General features: G+C 43.0%; 4 protein-coding genes across 6 annotated transcripts in view; 2 read left to right on the top strand and 2 right to left on the bottom strand.

The window, feature by feature from the left end:
• Positions 1 to 22,053, top strand: part of qin (tudor domain-containing protein qin) — a 70,952-nt gene that overhangs the window by 7,865 nt on the left and 41,034 nt on the right. The window lies entirely within an intron of this gene.
• The window catches only part of LOC4801438 (trithorax group protein osa), a 30,766-nt gene that overhangs the window by 6,259 nt on the left and 2,454 nt on the right, over positions 1 to 22,053 (bottom strand). The gene's annotated exons all lie outside the window — the stretch shown is intronic.
• On the top strand, positions 246 to 1,699 carry Tssk (Testis-specific serine/threonine kinase). The gene is made up of 2 exons (XM_001358494.4): positions 246 to 468; positions 535 to 1,699. The coding sequence occupies exon 2, from the start codon at positions 625 to 627 to the stop codon at positions 1,531 to 1,533; it is 909 nt and encodes a 302-aa protein (XP_001358531.1). The 5' UTR covers positions 246 to 468; positions 535 to 624; the 3' UTR covers positions 1,534 to 1,699.
• Positions 4,732 to 5,058, bottom strand: LOC6897203 (uncharacterized). The gene has a single exon (XM_002137339.3). It carries the CDS (start codon positions 4,983 to 4,985, stop codon positions 4,827 to 4,829), a length of 159 nt encoding a protein of 52 aa, XP_002137375.1. The 5' UTR covers positions 4,986 to 5,058; the 3' UTR covers positions 4,732 to 4,826.

The raw sequence follows: 22,053 nt of genomic DNA, 5'->3' as shown, positions 1-22,053 counted from the left end.
CATGGACAGAGCAATGTTATCTATCGGTAACTCATAGAAAACCTCCTTCGAAAAACTCGGTATAAAAGATAGTTCATCAGTGGAAAAAAGCTCAAACGCCACCCTTTGGCGTTTCCAGATACTGTACGCAGGACAATAGGCATCTCAGGGCCTACTGATGGACTGCCGTTCGTTTCGAAACACTCTCCCCCATCGGGCAGGCGGGGGGGGGAGAAAGTATTGTTTTTAGTTTTTGTGTGTAAATCAGTAATCGTTGGTGGATCTGTCCAAATTCATTGTTGACACCGTTTTGTTTGAGCGACTTTTTTGTTCTGTTTTCTTTTTGTGTTTCGCCTCAAACACCTACACACGCCTCGTACGTTTGTTATTTTGTCAAAATTTCTGGACTCGTATAGTAGGAATATTTCGTCAGCTCAATTAATTACACCCATTGAAATTAAAAAATTTGTGAAATCAACCAACGCCAAGGTAAGTCTAAGTCGTCGCGCAGTCGTTGGCACTCTTCAGCACAGCCCTAAAAACCCTTTCCGATAGTTGGGGGGGAAGAAAGACCACAAGACACGCACGCCCAGTCCCCGCCCCGCCCGAGAATCGGTATCGCCCTAAGAAGAAGAAGAAGGAATCATGTCAAAGTTCAACACCAGCGTGAGCGGACGCCAGCTGAGCACGAGGTCCTCGGACGTGGATGCCCTGGCCCAGCGCGGCTATAATGTGGGCCACAAAATCGGCGAGGGATCCTATGCCACGGTCATAACAGCGGGCTACTCGGACGACTCGGGGCACGGTGTCAATCTGGCCTGCAAGATCATCGACAAGGCCCGGGCGCCCACGGACTTTGTGAACAAGTTCTTTCCGCGCGAGCTGGATATCCTGACGAAGATCGACCATCCGAACATCATCCAGATCCACAGCATCCTGCAGCGCGGGCCGAAGATCTTCATCTTCATGCGGTTCGCCGAGAACGGGGACCTGCTGTCGCACATCAAGAAGATGGGCCCCATCGAGGAGAAGCAGTCGAAGATCTGGTTCCTGCAGATGGCCAAGGCCCTGCGGTACCTGCACAACATCGACATCGCCCATCGGGACCTCAAGTGCGAGAACATCCTGCTGTCCAAGCGCCTCAACATCAAGCTGGCGGACTTTGGCTTCGCCCGCTACTGCCGCGACGACGGCGGCATCGAGATGAAGTCGGACACGTACTGCGGCTCGGCTGCCTATGCCGCTCCCGAGGTGGTCTCCGGACGGCCCTACGACCCGAAGCTGGCCGACGCCTGGTCTTTGGGCGTCATCCTGTTCATCATGATGAACGCCAAGATGCCTTTCGACGACAGCAACCTGACCAAACTGCTGGAGGATCAGCGCAACCGCAAGTTCGCCTTCCGTCGCAAGCTGCAGGACAGCATCACGGCCCCGGCCAAGGCCACCGTCTCCGTGCTGCTGGAGCCGGAGTCGGCCGCCCGCTGGAACCTGCGCGAGATACTCAAGTGCGCCTGGCTGCGCAGCGTCGATCAGCCCGAGACCACGGACCCCTAGGCGGTGCCTTGGAGCGTGCGTGTCGATTTCACAGATCAATAGTGTATTAGATAGATAAATTCCTTGGTATTTATCCGATTATCAGATCAGGCCATCCATCCCTATATCCACCTCCAAAATGTAATGTCTGTTAATGAAACAATAGTCCAGTAATAGTCCAATCTCAGGCTGCCTTTGACTTTTACTACTCGTACGAAAAGCCTTCCAAATTCCAAATTGTGCAATCGATGCACAGCCCCGTCGCCCCTCCCCCCCAGACCCAGAGCCAGAGCCAACGAAGCCTAACCACACAGCACTCTGGCGGGTTGCTGTCATAACCCGCAACCGTAGGAGAGAGAGAAAAAGAAACCTATTATAAAATAGCATTAGGTAAATTTTCAAAGCAAATTTTTCTTGCATCTTTCCCTCTCTCCGTGTCGTCGTCGTCGTGGTTTATCGTGTGCATTGTGTGCCACACTCTTATCCCTGGGGGTTGGGGCTGTGCTTAGTGAGGCACGACGCCACCGAAACATCGGCCAAGGCAGGGGCCCAAGGAGGGGGAGCGCACCACCGACAATCCAAAGAGAAAGACGGCAGCAAATGATTTAGTTGTTTATTAAATAATTGAATGGTTGAGTAAACCTCAGTTCTTAGTACAAGAATGGAAGTACTTCCGCCCTTTTAGCCCTTTGGGAAGTTGCTAGGAAAACAATCCATACAAAACCCTTCAAATTGTGGTAAATCTTTCGACATTTAGGGTGCCTACAGGATATAATTTAATTATAGTTCGCAGTTGACTGGGGCTACTGTACAAGAATACACAATTTATCTCTTACGGTATATCGATTCTAAACAGCTCTTTTTTGGCTACTCTCTCTGCGATCTACTCTCTTTCTGGAGCTGCTCTTTCTGCTATCTACTCTCTCCTTCTGCTTCTGGTGCTGTTCCGTTCTGTCTGTTAGGTGGTCCGCTTACTCTCTATCGGGTCTTATTTTACGCTCAGTACAACTGAGAGCGCTTTGACGCCGTGTTTAATGCGAGAGAGAGAGAATAACGAAGTTTGCCGAAGACCCGAAAAGAGAGCGCGTTGCGGGAGCGGAGCACCTTGTGTAATTTCAACACGGCTTTAACGCTGTTATTGGTCTCTGCTGATGCTCTTTCAATGGCCCATTCCTTCTTATATCCAGTACCAGACTTAAGTGTTGGCACAGCAATAACTCTTTTCTCATCAATCTCTGGAGTCTGCTGGCTCTGGCTCTTCGAGTCGCGACCTAACCATCTCTGGCTGATAAGAAAGCTATCGTAGGGATATGCCAGGACACATATCATGGATACCATGAGACAGTGCCCGGTCTGGATAAGACCCCTTTCGTGCCCTTGCAGCCTTAGATTTTTAACCAAAAGCCAAAGTATTTTCTGAAACATAATTCTAGAAAAATTCCCAAAAATTCGGCTGAATCTCTAACCCAAAAATGTTCTCAAGAAGTGGTATCAAAAGGTGGGAAAATATTTCCACCCGAAATTCAAATGGAGCGAATATGAGTTATAATTTGATTTGATTTGATTTTAGTTTTGGAGCCGTCTCTCTCCTTTGAACCAAATGCCTATGTTGCATGTGTGGCATGTGCTGCAAGCTGCAGACTGTGGCTGAGGCTGAAACAGAGGCTGCCATGGCGACCAGCAACAAACTCTCTAGACTTTGAGAGTCAGGCCACGACTGTGGAGACAACACAATAAGTGTCCGAAAGTACGGGGCCAAATCAGAGCTGTGGGGCAGATAATTTGCATTGCATGGAGCATGGAGCATGGAGCATGGAACATGGAGCGGGTGGCTTAAGTGGCAGCTTGGATGGGGTGCACTTTGCATGTGACATGTGCGATACAGTGTCCACCCACTGGGGTGCATTGCCTTTGCCAAAGTTTTGCCTTTATTTTGTATCTATCGAAATGGCCGGCCGCCACAGCTCTCCGCTTCTAATTCTGCTTCACGTTTGTTGTTTTGTAGCTTTTCTTTATTGTCAATATGTTTTCATTTTACGACTCTTTTTCATGGGTTTCTGCTGCCAACCTCCGGACTCCCCGGGGAAGACCTGTGCACCTGTGCAGCTGTCCGTATCCGTATCCGCATCCGCATCCGTATGCGTATGCATATCCGTAATGCAATTTTGCATTAATTAATATAAGTTGTCTGTGGCACGGACTGTGGCACGGACCATGGTCCATGGTCTCGTATGCCTGCGGGCACTAAAATGTTTTGTGATGGCTCATCTGCCATCTGTGGATGCTGCTGCCGATGCTCCGGCCAGTTCCAGTCTCAGTTTCAGTTTTCGAGTGGCGTCTCTTTCCCGAGTGGCTCGTACGGAATTAATTTTGAGGCAACGTGTCGGATTTATGATGCCTCTTCTGCCTGTGTTGCAGTGCTGCAGCCATGACTAGAGCTTATTGGACCTGCCTCTTGGCCTTTGCTTGCAGATAGTTCCGTTCTGGATAAATCCTTTCAAAAAGGTGAACATTTTATCCATCACTTACGCATATTATAATACCCTTTTTGCAAGCACAAAATAAGGCATAGCCGACAGGCCTTTGGAGATCTATAGAGTTTCCTTTCCACTTTCAGTCGGATCTTTCTTTGAAGTGGAGAAAGAGAAAGACACCTCTGTCTAATGGGATGTTTCTCTGAACTGTAGAGACCATATAAATAGGTGCTTCATAAGTGAAAACCTCTTATACAACTCTAGATACTTCTATTTCGGGAATGATCGCTCTCCCAAGCTACAAGGCACCATAGGACTGCCATCTCTAGCCGGGGATCATCTATCCATCCCTTTCTGCCCTTCAGGCTCTCGAAATTGCGGGGCCGACTGGCTCTCTTAGCACTACTGAGAGCTTTCTGACGACGTTTTTGAGGCGAGAGAGCCCTGACAAGAGAGCGTCTTCCTGGAACTGCCTTACGCTGCTTGCGAAATTATACAAGGTGGTCCGCTAACTCCCGTTCGGGTCTTATTTTACTGGGAGCACTTTGATGACGTGTTTAATGCGGGAGTGAAGCAAAGGCCCTTAAAGGAGAGCCGCCTTGTGGAAATAAAAGAGGCTCGTAAGATTTCCTAATGGTCTGCAGGACAATCAGTTTGGAAATGATCAGTCAGTGGTCCTACGACCATCCCTCACGTAGCCAACCATCCCGTAACACCATGATGGCCCCGAAATCAATATATTTCCTTTTTTCTTTAGTGCCTTTATTCGGTATTAAAATACGTAACTTTTAACTGTAAAATTTGCAGAAAGGCCCACACATTCTTGCTTTTGCTGTTCATCTAGGCTGGTCCCACGGCGGGCATCAGTTCTAGGCCCACCAGCTTCTTGGCCAAAAGCACACCCGTAAAGAAGAAGGCATAGCTCTTGCTCAGGGTCCACTGGAACTCGTTGTGGTATATACCACGAGCAATACACAGGAGATTTGCTGTGTTCAACATTTTGATAGAATGTTTTTCGTTTTTGTACTGGAGTTTCGATATGTTTTGCGCGAGGCGAATGGTGAATGAAAATTCCAAGTCTATTTCGATGAAATCTGGTGGATATGGGATACAAATAAGTCATGGAGTAGAGTGTCTATCAGTTCTCATAGGAGCCAAGGCCCTGGCGGCCATCTGCTTCTTCGAAAGGCCTTTGCTGTCCCCAAATCCGAGTCTAAGTAGCCACAAAAGCAAATTATATTGCCAATAATATAATTAAAGTGCGGTTACCAAAAAACCAGCAGCAAACGAGAGACAGACAGGGCTACCCCCTCCACATCCGCGGCTGCAATTAAGATTTTTTTTTAACCATTTCCCAATGCAATATTTTCTCACGCAAATGTGCGAGTATTTTCTTCAGGGTTTCAGGGGGCGGAGGAGGAGGAAGTGCCTCGCCTAAATGAACTTGTCATCGACTCGGAGGATGCCGCACCCCGAGTGCGATTTCAATTACAATATAAACAGGGGTGGCAATGGGGAGAGGGGAGTGCAGAGAGTGCAGAATGTTGAAAATGCAATTAGGCGGCCGCTAAAACAAATAAACGCCGAAACAAAAGTTTTGAGAATGATTTCTGATGGCACAAGGAGGAGGAGGAGAGACGAGCAACCGGGCGACCGGGAGGTGCATCGCCAGGAGCAGAGAGTGCCGGATTCCTGTCGCTGGACCAGTTTGCCAGTTGTCAGTTGGTTTATGGCCAAAAACACATTAAGCGAACCGCATAAAAACATTTTAGCCGCCGCCGGGTGCTCCCGCCGTCATCATCCACTCGAATTTCTGGCTCATTTGGGGCCAGCATTCGCTGAAGCGTTCCAAAAATGTGCGTGCCACCCGTGTGCCGTGGCAGGGAGAGACAGATACAGATACAGATACAGATACAATTGCCGGCTAACAGATACCAGATACCAGATACCGATCAGGCCATATTTGCCAAACACTTTTGCATGTATTTTGCATAAAATTTGCAAATGATTTGTTGAGCGCTTCTTATTTTGTGCAATTTTGATGCGATTTTCCGTCGGATCTGAGAGAGAGAGCGAGAGAGGATGTGGCATGCAGCACACAGGTGCCGCCAGACATGGGGCATCATCCTCCAGGTCTGGGGCTAATACACGCACACCGGTGGCCGGGGCGGGGCGGGGCTGGGGGGCGCCCCGGAGCCAAACATTTCACGCTTTTTTGACATTTCCGGCGCATAATTTGATTAGATTTTGATGCGACGAGCAAATTGTTTTGGTCTGTGGAGGCAACAGGATGCGGCAGGATGGGGACCCGGCCTGGTGGATTGTTTTCTAATTTGATTTGATTTGATTTGAGCGGGGGGCTCCAGCCCAGTCCAGGCCAGTGTTTTGTGGCTCTCTCTCGAATGCAATTAAATGCAAATTTATTGCGTAAATATTTACTTGAGCGTGAATGAATTTTAATTTTGTCGTCGGTTGCCATTTCCATTATCATGTTTTGGTTGTTTTGGCCATCATCTCATCAGCGACTCGCTGCCGAGTGCCGTGCCTGAGGTCCCCACTCTCCTGGCTCTGTCCACGCGCGACTCCGGACAAAAACTTGGCGCCTTTGGCCATTTATGGAGCACAAGTCGCCGCCATATAAACCATACACTCTCTGCATCGATCAGACGGGCCCCGGACATTATCCCCATTCGGGCTTTGGGGCCAAGAAGTCAAACTCAAATTACTGGCTTTGGTTTTTCGGTCGAGATTTGCCTTCACTTGGGAGTCAGCGGGCACCGGCCATAGGACAAATTATAGAGGCCGTAAAATGCAATAAACCAAAGCAATCGCACAGCATAGACACAGACATAGACCATGTTTCGGGTGGTCCAGATATTAGCCAACTAAAGTGCGAACTAAATTGCTACTCCAACTGGGGATGGAGAGCGATCTTTGGGGATCTCCAGCAGTATCGTTAAGTGAATTTTATGCTTCATTTCCACACTAATTTTGATGAAAGTTTAACTACTTATTAAGTGACCTCCGATGGGTGTTGAAATTTTGTTAGGGGCTGATGCTATTTGGCTCAGGGGAAGCCACAAATTTTCATTTTGATTGTTCCGTTGAAAGGTTATAAGCGAAAGGTTGTCCAATAAAGCATAGACCCACCATTAAAACCCGCCTTTACAGCTAAGCTACTTTGTGAGAGAGAAGGAGAAAGAGATAACGAGTGTGCTTTTTGAGTATCGGGAAAAAACCACTAAATCCTCGAAAACCTGCTCCACTATGAAGGATTGGGAGAGATTTTCAGGGTTTAAATCTAAAATGCCTGCAATGCCATATTCTGCCAAATAATTTGTAATATTACTAATTTTTAGGTTAACGAATTTCCCTTAAGATTCGATATATGGGTGCTCGACTGTATGATATTTTCTGCATTTATTCCCCTTTTTACTTCAACTTTTTCCTGTTACGTTCTTCAAAATACTTTTAGGATGCCCCTTAAGATCCTTCGTAATGGTTTCGAAAACCTTTTTCTTCGGGAAAAACTGCAATTCGTTCAAGTCATTCAAGTATAGTGACTATAAATATTATAATCAATAGTAAAGCTGCTTCACTTAGAGTAATATCTGCCACTATGCGGATCCACTGCTGTGCTTGTTGGAATAAAAATGTCTGATTTATTTGAGCTAGTTTGGAAACTAATATCAAACTACGGCATAGACCCAAAAAACCCGATAGATAAATGAAAATTTCAGCACGTCCAAATCGGTCTTAAACATGAGAGAGGCAAAATAACCATTTGGTTGTATGTATAATTGGAATCGGAATGATCCATTAAATAGTTACATGTAAGACTGTAAAGCAAAAGTAATCGTCCGATGTTTGGTTCTTTTAGTGGATTTTGTTTACTTGATATCTCAGATCAATGGTGGTCCAGCTTTTGGAATTTTGGAGCTCGGTCGGCTTGAGTCCGATAATCGATTAATTATGTAGGAACATTAATTAATAGAATTTATTGGTGTTTAGTTTAAGAGTTTAAAAATAGTTCTGGAGTGTTTTTTAATGATAATTAATGGCTTGACTACAACTTTTCGACGGACAACCGACTAATGAGAGTCCTCTCTCGGGCGTTAGATGAAGCTCTGTGACGACCACTCTCGCGCTCTCGTGATCCGCTCTCTGCTCTCTCGCTATCGGGACAGCACAGCCTTCATAGTACATGTATGTATTTTGTTTTTGCATTCTCGTGCCCGATGGTGATCAAACACAGAGGAGTCTGCGTAGGGCTCTGAAGAACACATCTCGGGGAAAAGGCAGAAAAGCTTGTCAGCAGTGCTCATATTGGGTAGAGCCGGCTGCCAGTCTTCCTGGGAGGCCCGTTTCGATCCGTTTTGGTACCGCTTTGAATCTTCCTTTTTCTACATAGTTGGACATCATGTCTTTGCTATCTTTTTGGTGCATATTGTGGGCATTTGTGAAATGTGAGCTATGAGGGGCGACCCCAAGTGTTGTAGCCTCCTTCGCCTGAGATCTGGACGGAAGCAGAAGAGGTGTTTCACCATCTCCTCCTGTTACGCGTCTCTACAGCTACGGAAAAAGCCATTAAATGGGGCGTCCAGCCTATTAGCCAATGTCCTGTGAGGGGAGGTATGACTGTGCTGCACCTTTTTCCTCCGAGTTTGCAGAGCTGAAGAGGTGCGCTTCCCATCTATGTTCGGGGATGCCACATAGTGTATGATAATCGCTCGTATTGGTCTTTTATGATAATCTTACATGTGTTCATGTGTTAAGCAAGTTTTGTATTCCTATGTTCATTATGTAGACAATTTTTAAAGCTCAAGAGGATTATCCCCTAGAGAGCCTATTAGTATAAAATGCATTCCATAGCAACAAGTAATCATCTGATGTTCGGTTCCTGTTGTGGAATATGTTTACTCGATATCTAAGATCGCCTGCCGCTGGAAGTGATGATCGTATGGGCCCTCAGGTAGTCCATTCTTTGAAAAGAACAGACCATAAACAAACCCACTTCCCATTTCAATTTCGTGTAATAAAATACAGATACTGATCCAAACTGTTTAATGGCAGTGAAAGGCACTGCAGAATCGATCTAGAATTGGTTCTTGGCTTGATTTTATTTCACACCAGTTCACACCCCAAAGGCGGTCCTCTCTCGGCCATTGTTTCAGCTGGATGCTGACCTTTAAGCTGCATTCCAGCCAATCGCTGAGAACTCTGGCAGTCATAAATCACAGCTAAGTCGCAGATCGAAGAACAAACATCCGCTTTGAGGGGATTGTACGACTGTACCGCAGAGTGCAGGCGCGTGGCGTTTGCCATTACAAATTTGTTTAAAATAATACATACTGAAATGTGCGACTTTTTTTTTTGTTATTTTGCACGTTTTCCGCTCGTCGGACGACGACAATTGCGACAGAGACAGAGACAGCGACAGACAGAAAAGTGAATGGGTTTTCCTCCTCCCAATCCGAGCGGTGATTCGTTCGCAAATGTCGCAATCTGGCACTGGCACTGGCACTGGCACCCATTATAAGCATTTGAACTGACAGACAAACCTCCCATTAAATAAACATCGGCCTGGCCCACCAGTGTCCCCAGTGTCCCCTCCCCTTCCTGTGGCTCCTTTTTGGCCGCAATCAAACTGCGTTCATCAAAGTCCCAATCACGTTGTTGGCACGTTGTCAACTCTGAAACTGGGCAGGAATTAGCTGCCGATCGCCCAGAGCCCAAGATCCCAGACCCCAGACCCCACAGACCCCAAAAAGTGAACGATCGCAGCTTGTGGCCCCAAGCCTGGTGGTGGTGGTGCCTCCCTCTTTTCGAAAAATATTTTCGCTGGCCAGCGATCCATGGAAATGCTTTATCCGGTAATTGTTATCATTGGCCGATCCGAGCGTTAATTGTATGGAAATGCTGGAAAAATGTTATTCATTCCGCCTTCCATTCGATCGGACAGTTGCATCTCATTATGGCATTTGCATATACATTTCACGGCCAGTTTGGCCAAAAGAAAAGACCTACCAAAATGCTTCCTCGTTGCCGAATGTTTCCGTTATTGTTATTCCATTTAACGTTTACATATATTCAAAGTTTTTATATTGATTTTGGTAATAAAAATCCAGACTAGTGGGTGGATTATGCTGTGGCCTAAATGAACTTAAATTAGAATGTTTCACCGCCTAAATAAAGATCTACCGCACAGATTAAACGTAAATTTAAGAGTCTGAACCAGTTTTAGGAGTCTCTTAATGTAAATTTCCTCCACGATTGAATCTTTATGTATTACGTGGTGTCCATAGATATCGTACTACCTTTTTGGTTGAAAATTTTCACTTTTGAAGTTTGAACACTTTGCTGAATGCTAAATGTGTACTACACTCTTTTGTTACATATGTATGTTAACAAATATCTTGATCTGGGTAATTGTTTATGTAAACGAATGGAAGTTATTTTTTGTAGAAAATGATGGTAGATATAGTGGGTAGATGTGGACTTTATTCATTCGTAAATTGGGGATAGAAAACATTGAACCAATTATTGAATAATTAATGGATTAATGCATTTGCATATACCCCTGCAGTTCGTTTGGGATAATTTATTTGAGAAATCTCACTCATAAAAAAAAGTACAGATAAATATTAAAGGATTGCAGTTTCTGTATTTAAAATGGAACTTTATTTGTAACTACTTTAATTACTGAAATATCACTGGTAGAAGCCCCTTTCCACTCCAGAGCCGAAGCAAGATCATGCTTGTCGTGCTGGCATCTGCTCACTCTCTCTTTCGCTCCTAGAGAGACCGCCGATCTGTGACGCTTCTGCTCTTTGAATGTGTGTGTGTGTTTGTCATATCGACTTTCAAGAACTGAAACGACCAACAGCTTTCGCTCTCATTCTCTTCGTTAGATTTCGCTGCCTTCTCGGGCAAGGCCTCAGATCGAAATCATTCACTATTTGACTCGCGTTTTATTATGTGACTAGAAATTGTTCTAACAAACTTATCGATCAAATATACCGATTCGAGATTAAATTTACCTCCTGCACATGATGCATTGGCTACTGGCACTTGTGTGAATTAATTGTGATAATAATATATTTAAGCCTGCTAAAATAACACAAAAAACATCAAAAATGCATTAAATAAACCATTTGTTTAAAGGAAGAATATATCACCTTGTCTAGGAAATAGCAATTCACGAATTGTTTAATAAGTGATTTATGGCCGAAGCAGCCCTAATCTGTCGCAACAGCAGCCGAAAGCTCAGATCAAAGCGCAAGAGAAGAGCGATCAGAAGAAGATAAGAAAAGTGCGCAAGCTTTACGGGGGGTGAAAGCTTCATAGAGAAACGAGTAGGTAACAGCAAACAGTAAATATACTAAATATACCTCTAAATAATGCACTAAATATTCCACTAAATGTACCAAAAATATCCTTTAGTTGAATTTCGACTTCAAAATATACCAAAAAATATATACCGCACCTAGGGAGCAGGCGTTCACCCTGGTTCTACCTTGCCTTCTACTAGATATTCTACAATTTAAATTGAAAATATATTTCAATGACTCGATTCCATGACTGGTATCCACAGCCTGCATTCAGACTACAAACAGTCCCCAAGTTGTGCAATAAACTATGCTCCAGGGGAATTATACGTCTAATCCATGGTTAATCAATTACGTGCCACCCACGAAAGTCGTAAATTTATTCCGACAGAAAGTCATATGACTCGTAGGAGTACTTTGTTGCTGCAAAAGGGTAAATTGATCCATCTGAACTTGCAACGAACCCTAACGACTAATGACTCACAAAAGCTGACCGAAATTTGTCTCACACATTCCCCATGGCTGCCGTTTTCGGGCGACCCAAACGCTTGACCCCCATGGGGTGGGGTGTACGGAGCACGATTTGTGCGGTGGCGCCTGATCTGACCCGGCGACAATCGCCAACGATCCAGAGTAATTTATGAAGGCTTTCGCGAAACAATCGAGGCCGGAGCTGCTGGAGTTCTGGGCCTGTGCGACGGCCATTATGCAATGAACTTCTACACAACAAATGCCGCAAGAGCCGGAGACCATTAAGATATCTTTATATCCAATGTTTGCCATTGAAAAATGATTACGCAAATTAAATGTAATTTATTTGTGCATGCCAGAGAGTAAAAGCCACGGCAACACAGCCACAGCCACAGCCACAGCAAATGGCTCGCAACAGATTTTTATCACTCGATGCTCAGCGAAGCCGAGCCAAACAAATTTTAAATATAATTCATTTAGTGCAGTAGGCCCACAAATGGAAACAGTAAGGGAAACATTGCATAAATTAGACGACTTCAGTTTGGGTTTAGTTTTTATGGCTCTGCGGCTCCGATCGATCGCCACAGCAATCGATCGACAGAGATCGCTGGAGATTGGTCCGGCAAGGTCGGGCCAGCCAGCTGCTGATGGCTGCTAAATGTGGTTCAGCGATCCCCGCCACATTCTGAGAAACAGAATTGCGGTTGCCTGTCTGTCCGATGGCTTGTGGTGGAGAACATGGCTTACTTGGAGGCGGAAATCGGTTGGCGGAGGTTAAAGCCGAGTACATGACGAGGCCGATCAGCTAGCAGCTGGCAATTAATACCAACCCACAGACAGAATTAATCGCTAACTACTAGAATTAGCTCCCTTTGTGGTTTGTCTCTCTCTCTCTCTCTCTCTGAAAAAAAAACAACACACCAGACAAAAACACTGGTCTCTTGTTAATTAGACCGTCAGAGTCACGTTTCCCGGTCCTGTTTGGGCTTGGACTTGCCCCGACTAATGAAATCTATAACTAATATGCTGCCACTCGAAGGGGAAGGCGAAGGCATTGAAAATGTCATAATCTGTGGCACGAACATGAAACAAACGTGCCCCAACAAAAGGCAAACATTGATGGTTGATTGTTGCTTGTAACAAAAACAGGAAAGGGAACCGAATGGATTCGTAACTCTTGTAACTCTTGACCTTAAGTCAGACACTCGACGATGATTGCACATTGGCAATGGCTGGGCATAGTCGTTGGTTCTTATTTAAATTCTGGGCGTGTTTTGATTGATTGCTTTACCAAGTACTTTATTCTAGTACGAGTAAATCGTGCTACCTTGAGACATTTTCAGCAGAAACTAGTCTTAATTCTTCTTTTGATAAATCTATAATTAAGAAGCATTTGCTGGTGGCAAGCCGAAAAGATACCCCTCGAATCTTTCCTGCTCATCTACAAAAATAAACAAATGTCTTAGCCATTGAATCTCGGCGTCAGGGCCAAAGCAGGAAGCTATTAGTGCAACTAATGCCACAATGCGGCTTGCGGTGGTTCCCCGGGTAACACTATGGAACAAGTTTTTTTTTTGAAGATGGAAACTCTGTTTATCCAGCTTTAAAACGCAAAGCACAAGATTGTGCTTGGAAAATTCTTGGTATAGAATTTAATTTTGCAGAAGTTAGCATTGCAGTGTTCTGGACATAAATTCTTTATATAGAAAGTTCGTTGTATGGAATTTCGTAATAGAGAATTTCGATTATACATATATATAATATATATTATTTTCTAGAGACCATTTAGAATAAAAATTTATAAGGGGATACAGTATAAGGAAGGTCTTGTCTGTTTTGTCGACTGTTTTACTTAGATACTTTTTATCCAGACTGATTTTAAGGTATCTTATCACTTATTTCTTTCTGAAATGTAAACTGCTTGTAGAAAACTCATTCTTTTTGCTGCCTAGTGTAAAAATGTAAACACTACTATTTAAGTTTAGTGCGTGTTTGTTTTCGAAACTGCAAATTGCTGAGCCCAAAGCCAAGCTCCCACCAAGTGTGCGCTCTCTGACCCAAAACGGTCAAGGGCGGGGTCAACGTGGCGGGGAACAAACCGTATCTTTTGACCATCACGAATTCGCCAAACAAAAAGATACGACTCTGAAGCCCGCCTTTGGAAAATGCCCCGTGGACCACGGGGGGAGGAGGAGGAGGAGGAGACAATTGAGGCGCTGCCCCAAAAGACGGGAGCTTAAAAGGCAATTTCCTGCGCACAAAGTCGCAAAGTTTGACAATTTTTTTAGTGTGTGTGTTTTTTTTTTCTTTGCTGGTAATTCGAAGCATTTTAATTAATTGCCGTTGCATTTAGTTTGGGACACATTTTTGGTGCGGCGTTCTTGGACGTGGCAAATTTATGGGCTTTAGAGGCAGATCAGAAGCCGCGAAGGCGATTTAATTGTTTGTTCGAGATCTTTTTTTGGCCGGGCCTCATGCCGAGATAGCCGTCTTTACGAGCCAATTAATGGGCTTAATGTCTCCGCGCTGGCTCCAAAGATAGGTGTCGAACAATCTTGTTTTGCATGTTGTTGTCTCTATATTTCTTTGGCTTTTTAGAACCCGCGAACCACCCAGCAAACTGTTGCCAAATCGTGTTGCCACAAGGCACACGACCTTCGACCTTCAAGCAATTAGCGAAATCATTTTTGATAACTATGCACTGGTCTGGCTCTTAATTGTTGTTAATTTATGTAAATGTTACGATAGCCCTGCCATTCCCTTCCAAACCCATTTTATTAATTACAGGGTAACATTTCCTCAAGGGAAATTCGGACAAAGAGAGATGGTAGAAGGGGAAGGCATCACCCTCAGGCCCCCCAGTCAATAGGGTTTTGATTTTGGCTTAATGGGGTTAATGTTGATGAAGATTCCCCCCCGCAGAGCTCTGCTGAGATTCGAGTAAAAGTGGCCATAAATTATCACCCTCTAACCGCAAAGATCAGCCTTGACTAGCTCCCACAACGAGTATCCGAGTCGTGGTTGACAAATGAGCCAAATCAACGAATTAGTGACAATCGAAGATTAATTACAGCCACATCAGAGGCGGTCCGGGCGGGCAGGTTGCTGGGGATATCGGAAACGCAGTCGTTATGTTAATCCAGATCCATATCACATCCAACATTTGTTCTCCTTTGCTCCATCCGACTCCGTGAATCAAAATATTGGCCAATTTAGAGCCAGGCTGGGAGCCAGTTGGCGTGTCCGATTCGTCATGTGCAATGTCCAACGGAAAATCTAATCTCAAATTGTAGCACTTTGGCAATGCCTGGAAATCAGGTCAGCTTTTTGATTGGATTTTCCTGCTCCGTCTTATATTGCCAAGATTATCACAGAATAAAGAGTGAATGATTCATAGAGTGAAGATCGGAATCGAGTCGGAGATCAGGGGGTTTTTAGCCGAAAGATTTATCATTTCCTAACGCTTTAACTTTATTAACATAAAGTCAAGATTTTAAATACCTAAAATGTGTTTTTCATTGGAATCGAATTTAAATTGAATGACGTTGAAAAAAATTTACAAAAAAAAAAATAATACTAAACAAGAACTAAAAAAAAAATATTAAACAGGCAAAAATATTAAAATAGAATTATACAAAAAAAACATACAAAACAATTAAACAAAAAATATTTAACCTTAAACAACATAAAATATTAAACATTACAATCAAAATGAAACAATTTTATATTTAATTTAGAGAATATTTTAAACATGTAAAATAAATAATTATACAAAAAAAAAATACAAACGACAAACAGCAATAAACAATAGACAAAAAACAAATAAAATTCTGTAAATTTAATTTAAAGAATATAAAGATTAAAACTTGCTATGATTTACATAAGTAAGACACAAGAAAAAACTGTAAGAAGATATATTTTGTACCTTCTTATTTGTTTGTTTTGTTATTTAAATATTCTACAAGCTAAAAGGTTAAACCTTATATTTAATGCACTAGTCATTTCTTTTATATTCATTTTAAGAAACTAGATTGGCCGTTTTACCCATTGTGAATGGATCTAATTATTTCGGAATATTTCAACCTGATATTAATATTCATATTCCATTCTTAATATTCAACTAGAAAATCTGATGAATATTATGAAAGATCCCTCCAAAATAGATTTTTATTCAGTTTTGAACAATTTTTGTGCCATAGGATAAATAGGAATTTTTTTCAAAATCAGATACCTAGAATTAAATGACTTTCTCCCAGATAAACTCTTATTTGTCTTCCGATTTCTCCTTAAGGAAATAATTTTTAAAATTTTGGGAATATTCCTACAATTTATGGTGGTCTTTGTTCTAAGACTTCAGTATTTGAGCCTAGACTAGGCCTGTTTGGTATCTAATACATTCTAGTCCTAAAATCCTTTGTATAGACTCACTCTGAGGGTATAGCTTGGTGACGCAATCCGCGTGCTGCGACTTTAACGGATTAACGGGTTCCATTTCGAATTAAAGTTGAACATTAAAAGCCAAAGTGCAATCAACTATCCTCTACGAAGTATTTGAACTATGAATGAAAGGAAATTCCCAGTTTGATTGAGTCTACGTACCATTTCCCCCCCCCCCCCCCCCCCCCTGCGCCATCTCCCGATCAAAACAATTACTCGAATATCAATTGAATGCCGACTTTCCATCGATTAACCAGAGTCCGCGTCCGAATCCGAGTCCGAATCCCAGTCTGAATCGCATCACTGATGATGATGTGCTTATTGTAAAAACTTTATTTGCAATGCTCGTAAAGCAAACAATTTCTGCTATGCATTATGTGCAATCAATTGCTGCACCGGCATCGGCGCCGCCACCGACCACGGTGGCTCCTCTGTTGGCTCTTGGCCCGCGACGAGTTTGCCAGTCCTGGCCATATTTGACTGGGCCAAGATTTGGCCTGTGCTTCGCTAATCCAAAACGATTCGATCTATGCAGGTGACGGAATATTTGTTACGATTTTAATACAACACGCGCCCCCCTTCCCCCTTCCCCCGCCTGTGGCCAGAAAACTTTCACTGGGCTCAGAAATTAGGCCATTAATTAAAGAAAAAAATGTCCAACACTTCTGAGTCGACAGGTGGGTCTATAATGAACTGCAACAGCAGCAACAATGCCCAATTATGTCACGCTGTCAACAGTCGAGAAATGTATCTTTGCATCTGAGGCGGGGCGAGGCGAGGCGGGGCGGCGCGGAGAAGGTGGCTTCAGAGTTACGCACGAGCCCCTCATCGTTGCACTAAGTGTATCAGCAATTTCTGGAGCTGGAGCGCGCTCTGGGCTCAGTTACAACAATGGCCATAACAATAACCACAATGGAATGTCTCTTACCAAATTCGGTATTTTGTTTTGGCTTACACATACACCCTCCCTTCCGCCACCCTCCTGCCCTGCACTGCTTGTTTTAATAATCACGAAAATCTCTCGTCTCATGTGTTGACATTTTTCTTTCAAGACTTTATTTGGCCCAAAGGCTCGTGTAGTTGCCAAAAAATAGAGAGGGCTACCGGCAGAAGAGGGTTTAAATAATAACAAAATGCGTGTAATAACCGAAAAATATTCACACAGTTTTACACCTCGACAACCGCAGCGAGCCGACTACTGTTAGTGTTTTTTTTTAACCATTTTCATGCTGGTTTTATCAAGGTAGTACTCCCCGTACTCCAGTAGCGCCAGCCATCTGCTCGTTCATGCAGTTTTGTGGCTTTTGCTTTTAGCCCAGTTTTTTTTTGTGTGGCAATTTGTGGACTTGGGCTTGGAGTCTAAGCGGCGGGCTTCTCCCTGGGAGGGCGTGTGCTTTTTCAATGTTTTTTTTTTCGGTCATAAACGTTCGCAAGATTGCAATCTTCAGATGGAGGCGATTGCAATTGAAACTCTGAACTCTGGAATCGCGAGTGGAGTGTGAACTAAAGTACTGCGATTGCCACTCCACGAATTTCATATGAGTATTCATACGAGCACTGAATATTAAAACTTGATTTCTATATTTAATTTTTTTTTTATTAATATTTGATTTTTAGTGGTAATTTTCTGGCAATTTTTAAAGGGTTTCTTGAATTTCTTTTGGCAATTTAACACAAGTTGAATTGGTTTGGACAAAACTTAAAAAATATTCCACCACACCACTTAATTAATTTTTGTCTAAATCTTCCAATATTCAACCAATTTTAATACATTTTGGAATAAACAATCAATATTCCAATATTCAACGTAATTCAATCAATTTATTTTAATTTATTCTGGATTACACCAAAAACAATATACCAAAAAGATTATATTGTACCACTAATTAATTAATTATTATTATAACAAAAGACTTCGAAAAAACATTGATAAAAGTATTTCTGTTTTTTTTTTCTCTCTAAATTTGGTTTTCTTTGGATTAAAATGGAAATATTGAGTCCTTCAACAGTCATTATTATATTCGATTTAAAAATCAAAAGCATTTTAAAATGCGTGACTTGGAAAACGAATGCCCTTTAGATTTTCCTTCTACTTCCTTTTCCTTCGTAAAACGTGCACGTACGCCATAAAAATTCTGTAATTTTATAAGGCATTTGTGAAAGTAGAACATTTTAAAGGTTTTTTCACAAATTTAAGTTGAAGAATTTGGTCTTCTATTTGTTTTTTTTAGAATCCCAATCGTACTTTCGCAGAATGAATTGCTTGAAGAATTGTTTGAAAAGTGTTTAATGATCTTCTTCTATAGTGTTCATTCCTGCTGTTTATTCACCATTTCTCGAAATAATCAGTTTCAATTAATCGATTTTAAATTGGGTTTCTTTTAGGCATTTTTTGTCATGTTTCAAATACTTAAATCTTATTGAATATCGAACAAATTTTGCAGACAAATTGAATCGTTTTAATTGGAGCTTTAAGCAGCTTTGCATGAAGGCCACACTTTAAAGGCTTTTATCGATGCAAAAAACTTTATTTTATGATCACAAATTTTTAATTATTTACGCCAAGATTAGTTAATGTCTTTAACATACATAGATTAGCGATAAATACGTGTTCATTGAGCCCAAAGATCTAGTAGCTACGGCTGCCACCCTCCTCCCTGTAGCCTAAAGCTCACAAAGTAAAAAATATATAAATAAACATGTTCATTGTTCAGGTAGCTGTTAAATGTGTCTCGAAAAGTTTAAACTGTAGCTTTAATGTGGCAAACAACATTTTTGTTCGAAACTGGATTCCAGTTCGCAGCCAAAAAATAGTTGCAATCAAGAATTTGAGATTTCTGTCATGTATTGGATCCATTGGAGCAGCTGTTCTTAACGAAGTATCGATAGAAAAACATCCAGTGTTTGTCGAATTCATTTTGTACAGCTCAATGAGAGTGGAGGAACTTTTAGATAAATAAATACATATAAGCGCATGTGAGTATGTCAGAGCAGGACAACCTGACTGTTCTCCTTCTTTCATTTCGCTTGTCTTATGCGTTGAGCGGCAGTGCACTTGGTATTGTCTTCTCTTTTTTTCTACGAGCCAAAGCTTCTCACATGCAATGCACATACTCTCGCAACTTTTGCATTCTATGCCTATCTCATTACTTCCTTGCTTTGCTCTCTCAGCAATTCCTGTCTTCGCTCTCTCAGCTATTCCTATCGTCGCTCTCTCAGAAACAATTGCATCTATGCCAGCGCAAGGGAGAGCTGAGCTTTTTTTTTTTGTTCACTTTGCTGTTTCCCGATCGGAGCGGTGCTGCTCGCAGGCATTGCATGCTCTTCCAATTCCTTCGTTCCGTTTCTCTCACAGCAACAAGAAAACCAACTGTTCTCCCTCGCTCTCGGCAACAGTACGGGACCATTGAGTGAAGCATCAAACGAACGGGACTCCACTTTGCTGAATTCTTCATACTTTAAATCTCCGACACGAATAATAATAACAAGCCATTAAAAGGGATTAACAACCCTTTAAAAGGGAATCAATTTGAATCGAGTTGTAAGCTTACCTTTCCCTTCAATTCACTTAAATTGAATTGAATTGTTTATGGCAGTCACTACTCAAATACGTTGTACTTTGCATTACTCAAATGAGTTTGTCCCAAAATTTTCGTTACGCCCTTCTGACGTAAACAAATACGAGTAATGATAATAATGAAAATATGTACATATGTTTCTAGTGCTGAACCAGCCAAGCGGTGGATTTTCCCCGTGGAATACTTTGTTTCTTTTCGGTTTTTCTTATGTAATTTCGATTTGTACGGATTGTGATGCGTCTCTTTGTTTGTTAATTAGAGAGCACAACAAATGAGTTTTTAATATGCCAAGCGAATGAGTTTCGGAGCCGAGACAAAGCCTGGCCTTTTTTGTATTAATTTAATTACCCGAAAGGCGATTCTAGGCACCGGTTTTGACCAAAAGAATGGCCATATTTGGCTGAGAGAGCTGCATATCAATTATGTCATTATCGAAGGCGTTGAGCCAGTTTCTTGTGTGTCCAAAAGAAGAAATTTGAATTTGCCTGCGATTCCAGAGCCACTCCGAGGCACTTGTCTTGACTGGTGGCCCGCTCTTCGGACAAGTTGATAACTGCCAGTATTTTGGCCGGGGATTGTGTAAATTTGCCTAAAGGCCACTAAACAATCAAATGCATTGGATTGGGTGAAAAGTGGTCGAGAGAGATGGAAAACTCGACGAGAAATGCAAATGAAAATGAAAATCAGGAAAAAAAATACCCAAGGTAATTCAAACGAAAGCAAAACTGTGGTCTCAAACTGGAACCGGCGGGGACCCTGAGGAAAAAGTGTTTTGCAACCAGCAACACAGCCTGGACATCGCGTAATTGCAAAATTGCCCGCAGGAGGGCGGTTGGGAGGTGGATTTGATGAAATTTTTACATACATTTTATGTACATATATTGGAAATGCAAAATTTGTCTTTAATTAAATTGGATTACTCGCGCAGCGGCAGAGGCAGCGGCAGCAGCCAATCAGGAAGCGAGAGTGCGTCTGTGGAAAAGCCAGGCAACATTGAACTTGAGGCCGAGTCCAAACGGCTGCGTAAATGTTGTGCAACTTGTTTATGAAGCCAGTCCCCCTCCCTCTTTCTCAGTGATGATTGCAACATCTGTGGCGTGCTGTGCTGTGCTTTGCTGTGCTTTGGTTGTGGTGTGGCAAGAGCGAATTGTTGCAAATCCTGTTTTTGGTCAAGGCGCTCCAAAATAATTGGGTTAAAATGCATTTAGGGAACGAAAAGTACGTGTCATGTCCGGCAAACCAAGTAATGGCCAAATCGGGCTCGAAAGTGGCTCACCGCACTGGCTGCTTTCTATCTATCTATCCATTTGAGCATCTTATTATGTCAATTATCCCATCGCTAATAGAGTCCACGTACGGGACGACGACGTACGGGACTGTCGCTGACCCGCTGCCGCTGCCGCTGCTGCTGCTGATCGGTGAAATGTGAAATGGAAACGAGAAATTCGCGCTGGAATCATTTCAAAGTCATTGACACGGGCCAGCCAGCCGCAGACACAGTGGCTGCCACAACGGAACCGTTGTCCGCCAACGTCTCACGTATAACGTATGTTTAACTCTGGATTTTATTTCTTCTTTTTCTTTTTTTTGGCAACATTTTACTTTTTCTTTCGACTCCCCCTACCCCAGCGAGCGCCTCTCTCTTCGCTCTACCAGTGGAAAATCTTGTTTCGAATGAGCTCCGCCCGGGGATTATTCGTAATGTATTCACGTATTCACGGTAGTGAACCGCTGCCAACCAGATTTATGGACCCTCAAACTGTTGGCCTGCAACTGTTGGCCACACTTTGGAGCCGTAATCCGCCACAGAAAGTTGACAAAAAAAAAAAACCACTCGCAAATTATGTAAAAATTTGGGAAGTCTACTGAAGGTTTTCCACCATCCCATCCAGGTGCCATCCATGGTGGCAATTAGTCAACTTTTTTGGGTGTTAAATGAATGACTGGCGCGGTGACAGTAATTGGTTTTGGTTTCGGTTTGGTTTGGGCATTAGGTAAGCGTCTTTTTCGGAAGTTATTAACGTAATTGCCCGAGGAAGTGCCAATATCCATAGAGCCGCAGCATGTGGCTGGGGCCTACATATTTCATCGAACTTTGCCCACATGCCGTCCCTTTTTACATTGCCAACATCGGCATTCCGACTCATCTCCCATCTGCCGGATCTCCCACGAAGTCAGTGCCAGACAAATGCACACATTCCTTCCATTTCCAACTCCATTTGTATCTCCATCTGCATCCCAATTGCGATGGGA

The sequence above is a fragment of the Drosophila pseudoobscura genome, chromosome 2 (assembly GCF_009870125.1).
Source record: "Drosophila pseudoobscura strain MV-25-SWS-2005 chromosome 2, UCI_Dpse_MV25, whole genome shotgun sequence".
NCBI lineage: Eukaryota > Metazoa > Arthropoda > Insecta > Diptera > Drosophilidae > Drosophila > Drosophila pseudoobscura.
Note: the sequence above shows the minus strand (reverse complement) of the source record. Positions and strands in the feature narration are given on the sequence as shown.